This window comes from Pterocles gutturalis, unplaced genomic scaffold (assembly GCF_000699245.1).
Source record: "Pterocles gutturalis isolate BGI_N339 unplaced genomic scaffold, ASM69924v1 scaffold14251, whole genome shotgun sequence".
NCBI classification, from domain to species: domain Eukaryota; kingdom Metazoa; phylum Chordata; class Aves; order Pterocliformes; family Pteroclidae; genus Pterocles; species Pterocles gutturalis.
Window position 1 is genome coordinate 1 of NW_010100560.1, and position 6140 is coordinate 6140.

A 6140-nucleotide genomic window follows, 5' to 3' on the forward strand; every position below is an offset into this window, starting at 1 on the left:
CCGGCGGTGGGGCGGCAGCGGGCGTGAGGTGCGTTAATTAGGGGCTGTTAATTAAAATGGTGATCAGGCTCGGAGCTGCAGGTGAAAATCCACAAAACATCTCGGTTTCACGCTGCTCCTGGGCGAAGCTCCCTTCCCAAGCCCATCCCGGGTCAGCCAAAAATAAGCTGGTTTGTTTTTTTTTTTAATAAAGGCACTCAGCCTACAAAAATAAAACGTTAAATATAAACCAACGTAACCAGGGAGGCTGCTGAATAAAAAAAACCCAACCAACCACCCTTATTTTCAAGCAGTTTCTGTGCTACTCCATTTACGTGTGCAGTGTAAGGTTTTGATATTAATCCATTTCACGCGCTGTGCCAGATTCTGGCAGGAATGACAAGGGAGGGATTTGATTTGCCCACGCTGAGCAAAGGGAGCCCCACGCAAGCGGTTACGCCATTCTGCAGGCACAGAATACCCCCTGCAGCCTCACACTCATCGGTCACACCTTTAACAGCTCCACAACAAGAAAACTACGCGCTTTGTACTTCACTGAGCACATTGTTTTCATCTGACAGCAGGTGGGGGAACTCCCCTGGCATACAAGCCTTGAACTTTTATCAAAGCCCGGTGCTGATCATCACTAATTCCTACTTTTTTCCCCAGGAGAAAGTAATTAATAAGCATTAGTGACAGTGCATGGTGTATGTTTGCTGTAACAGCAACCTAGCTTCAACATAAAGCGGAAAAACACTCAGATTATTGATCAGGGAGACACATCCGCCTCCCAAAATAAGCACTGCTACAATCGTTCCAGCTCCCTGCAACCTACTCCGTGTCGGATGCTTGCAGAACCTGACGCGGGAGATGAAGCTGCTCTACAAAGTTAGAGAATGTGTCTCTGTGTTTATTGAACACAGCTACTGAATATTGAGCTATTAAATACTTGATGTCTCAACTACACCAGGAGATTGTTGAAAGCACACAAGCTTCTAAAAAATATCCTCTTCCCTAAAATGACTGGACAGTCCTGGCCCATAGCACAGAGCGACTCGGAAAAAGGAGCCCTCGCAGTTCTGCCAGCCAAACACTTCCTCGTAAGATGCAAATCACTCCCACACTTTCAGATTACAGGCAAGTATGTCAAGAATGAGCTGGACAGATCTGCGGACTGAAATGAACGGCAACCGACACGCACAGAGCAGCCAGTTACGCAAACAGAACAAATTCTTTTAATTCAACTGGAACTGTGCACCTGCATTACGTACGGCTCATCAAACAAAAATCTTTAATAAACTAAAGGGCCTGGGATATGCCTTCAACAACACATCTTGTTATGCTAAGAAGGGAACCGAGCGTTAGTAACTACGGACTCAACTCCCATCACGTCATTAAACACGTCTGCAAACGCCCCCGTAGCACAGAAAAGCAGAAGTATGTTTGGCAGCATCAAAATAATTGCTGTGAGAAGCAGCCTTTTAGCACCGTCTCTTTGCTTCCCTCAGTGGAGAATCACCACTTGATTAAATTCATCCCACTTTGTGCTGGTGAAGTCAATGTTGTAGTCTCCCCAGATATCACTGCAGTCTTTTCCAATGTCACTTTTTTTTTAATTAAAAACAAACAAACTTGTTTTAAAACAAGAACTCAAAATGCAGATTGGAATACATCTCTCGAGGGGTGTGACATGAAAGAGAGACTACCCAAGGACCAAGGAGAAATATTCTGTGCAAGACAGATAGAGAGGGAACAAAGAAAGTGTAACATCTCTCTCTGCCAGGGTGAAAAACCACACACAGAGTGAGGCTCAGATTCTCCGTATGTAAACTAGCATCAATGTTTTATTGTTGTGTTTTTCGATTCAATAGGAAGGGGGGGAGCATGAACAAAAAAACCTCAGACCAGGTACAAAAGCATCAGTCCAGTGGCATCTAGGTCAAACCGTCTGCACTCTTGAAGTAAAAGCTGATCTCCTCTACGCACTGTTTTGATACAAAATCCAAGGGGCAACAGTCTGTGGGATTTTATCATACGGAAGATCATAATACGAAAAATAAAAGGTAGCTCCATTTCCACCTTTATCTGTCTGGACGGGTCATTCCCGGCCTGGTTGGCACCATCATGGGTCTGGAGGGAGGTCTCATCATCGGGGGCCCTGGCATCATGGGCATGTGTCCTCCCATCGGTGGCCGCATCCCTGGAGCTACAAAGGGAACGAGAGGATGTTAGAGAAGAGCTCCTGGGAGTAGCAACTGCCGAGTCACATCAACACAGGGCGCAGGTCCTCTCCCCCACCCTCCAGGGAACTTTCGTTTCACACGTCTGTAAGCTCTGATCTGGCAGCTGGCCGAGATGGGCGACACTTCGCTGAAGGGTATCAGCCACTAGCAGACGAAGAAAAGTTCCTGGGTACATGCCCACTTCTGACAATATTCACTGATAAACTACTTCCAACCACTCAAAAGAGACATTAGCTTAATTACTGAATTGGAAAGTTCCTCTGGAAAAAGCTGGGTAACAGCATTACCAAAGAAAAGCAGGTGCTCTGCTGAAAAGCACTGAAGGAAGAGTTTCCATCCAACTTCTCCATTTATTTCAGGAAGCCACTATGCTGCCTAATATCACAGATTCTGCAAGTATTTTGTGCCTTTAAAAAAAACACTTAAAGAACAGTTTCTACCAGCAAGACAATAATGGCAAAGACACTTTACTACTTTCAGTATGCATATGTGTATTCCTTCCGATTTGTTCCAGTAACTGCTTCAGTAAGATGTCCTCTGAGAATTCTTCAAATGCCAGTAAGCTCAAAAGCAGAATGGATTAAGACATTGTAGTCTGCCTTTATAATTCAGAGAAAAAACTTTTAATATCACATCGTTTCTCTGGAACACATTATCTTGAGACATTTTAAACAATAAAATTCATTTAGTGCTGAAATGTATCCCTTGTGCATCACAAACACTGAATTCCTGAACAATGAAAGACTGCAATGCCAAGACTAGAGGTACAAAAGCTTCGGTTTACCAGAGCAATAATTTCAGTTGTACTAGCGAGTAACCTCAGAGGTAGCAAATGAACTTTAATTAGCAGTTCTAAGACTGTTTTATGTCTCACCACGCAGAGAGAACGGACCAGCAAACGTGCACACATAGTATATGCAAACTGAAATACTTCCACAGCTCAACACGTGGGGCTGCCCACCCACTCTGCGTCCAATACGACGTCCAAAGTGACAGAAGCTGTGAGCTGGGGCGTGTCACTGCAGCCAGCACCCCGAGTACTGCAGCTGCTTCACGTTTTCCAACAAGTTACTTTCACAGCTCTCGATTGCCCAGTGAGACAGAAAATAGAACCCAAACACCCTGCACACCAGACCACGCGGCACCGCAGTTCCAGAGCATTTTCCGCTTTCCAGACTTACCGGGTCCAACCGGCATCATTCCGGGCGGCGGTGGGCCCATCATCGGCATCATCGGCGGTCCACCCATGTGAGGGGCCGGCATCATGCCGGGCCGCGGGGGGCCAGCTGAACACAGACACAGGTTGGTTACATGCCCGGCTGCTTTCACATTCATCGATGTGCCATGCAGAGCAGTTATTAAACTCTGCAGGACATTTTTGGTAATTAAGGTGTCTTAGACTGCTTCATAAGTGCCTGCCTTCAGTTTCAACTCTTGACTTCAGGTGCCAAAAGTGAATCGGGGACAGACACTAGCCATTATCTCCAACTCTAAGAGGAAAGGGATCTCAGCCACTTGCCAGCTGAAGTGCAGAAGGTGGTTATCAATCCTACTCTATTAAAAAAAACAAAAACCAAACATGCTGGAAGTTTCAGTGAAGCAATCTACATGGCACATGTTCCTATCAATGTACTCAACGTGACTAAAATAAGACAGACTAAAGATTAAGATGGTTGCTGAAACATTATCACAAAGCATTCTCTTACATTTTGGTGTTCACAAGCTCAGAATGTCTTAGCTTGATTTCAAGCTAAAAGGACTTTTCTTCACAAGTCCAGGGAACATGCAACACAGCTCACGAGATCTGCCATCCCCGTCCAAGGACTGCCCAGTTCAGACTTACGGATGCTGGGAGGAGGTGGTATCATGGCTCCTCCGGGAGGTGGTGCCGAGAATGGCGTCGGTGGGATTTTCCCTTGCTGGAATGCAGCCGCTACATTGGTGGGGAAAAGAAAAAAAAAAAAAGGAAAGAAAGAATCCCAGGAGAAAAACCAGTTACTAGGCTCCTGTGTCAATCTTCCTTCTCATGCCACGCGGTCAGAGCATACTTCACGTCATGCTGCACACTCGGTTGTTCTAACTCTGGAACAAATCCCTGGTTTATGCTGCTTGTCACGGCGGAAAGACCTGATATTCTTGAAGATAATCATTACATTAATTACTCCAGCTGAGACTAGAGGGCTCCTTGATGAATTTCACACACCTAACAGGAAGGCGGGTGGTAGAGAAAATACATCATGTGATTCACAGCCGCAGCTTTCACCTGGGATCACTGGGTTAAGACATGCTGTTTTGAAAACGGTAATAGGGCAGGGACTCAGGTAGGTGACAAAAAGCGTGAAAAACATTTTATGTGAAAGGGAAAAGAAGAAATTCAAAAGATTGGAATCAACTAGAAGGAAGGCAAAAGATGTGAAAGTTGGAAGCATCTAAAGAAAGTTGCTATAAAGTTAACCTAGCATGTGTATTTCTTTTCACAGAGAAAAGAACCAGCATTCAGAGGACAAGAACCCTATAAACTGACAGAGGAAACACTATTTATTCAAGCCTTTCATAGCAAGAGAGGGGAAAAAAATCTATACGCCTAGAGAACTGAGGTCAAGCAACTACAGCATTTTTAAAAATGTAAAAGTCCATACATTTTAATGTCCATTTTCCTATCTTTTGGATTTCTAATTCATTCTCTTTACATAAACATGCTACTACCAAAAAGCAAAAGTGTGACATTGTACGAGACCACAGCAGTGCTAAAGGCGATGGTATCTACAACTCCCTCAACCAGAACAGAGCAGTTAACACCCGCCTACAACAACCCCTCAGGCAGAGCCCTCGGTCTCTCATATGGAAGGCCACACTGAGAAGTTCAAGATTCAGGTTCTAAGTGAAGTTTTTGCTCATGATTTACAGGCAAAGACTCACCAAGGAATTTAGGAAGAATCAACATAGAAGAACAGAAGAAAAGCAGCAAGAGGAAAGAGAGGGGGAGTAACGGGTGAGTAATCTGGAGTCACAGAAGGATTAGCCTTACTTGTTTTGTCAATCAGGCTCTGAGCTTGTTCCTCCATCCATTTTTGATAGTAGTCTTTCACATTTTCTTTGTGTTTTCGGCCGCTGCAGTGGGTTTTTCTCACGGAGGGCTGAGAAAGAGCATGTAAACACAAAGTTTACACACCATCCCACAAACCCAAGATTTACTGGGAACTGTTGTATAAACATATACAATTCAGCAGTATAAAAGAGGTTGGCTTCTGCACCCAGTCAGAGGATAGATGATGCGCAAAACCTTTACATATAAGTGTTGAGAGCCGGGTTTAGGTAAAAGAGGCTGCCCTAACACCCAGCAAGCTGTCTCCTACTAACTCACCACAACCCTCATAGATAGCCACAAGTGTTGGCTGCCCTTGGCTGGTGAACACCACTGACATACAAACTCCTCCTGCTCTCACTTCTTTTTTGCAAAGAAGTAGGAGAGGAAAGAAATCAAATCAGCAGGACATCATGACTTTTCAAGTAAACTGGCTTTAGGCTATGTAAGCTTCATTTTCATGCACTTGATAAGGAGAAGGAATCAATACTGAAGAGTCAGTACTTACCGAGTCATGGGTGAGGTACGTGTCACAGTAATCACAATAAAACCTGAAGAGGGGAAACTTTTTTGTTATTGAGAAACCACTTTGCACCGTGAGTGTTAAAACACAACAACTCCATGGTGCACCCGGGGTGGCTGGAGGAAGAGCTGCTGCTGCACTGAACAACCAACCACCCAGCGCTCGGCCTGCCAGCACCCTGGGGACACCCCAGGACACCCCACAGCCTTGGACACCCAGCGCCCCAGGGACATCCCAGGACACCCAGCACCCCCCTTCCCTCCTCTCTCCAGGCCTCCCAAGGCCTCAACAACCGGGAGCCACCCACCAC

The 6140-nt window shown here is 45.3% G+C and overlaps 1 protein-coding gene across 1 annotated transcript; it reads right to left on the minus strand.

The window, feature by feature from the left end:
* Nucleotides 1–1866: 1866 nt before the first annotated feature.
* SNRPC (small nuclear ribonucleoprotein polypeptide C) lies at nt 1867–5858 on the minus strand (the record flags this gene model as incomplete). The annotated part of the gene is made up of 5 exons (XM_010080355.1): nt 1867–2185; nt 3404–3508; nt 4066–4155; nt 5251–5359; nt 5816–5858. Coding segments are annotated over 5 exons (472 nt in total), but the record flags the coding sequence as incomplete, so codon positions are not given.
* Between the last annotated feature and the right edge of the window lie 282 nt (nt 5859–6140).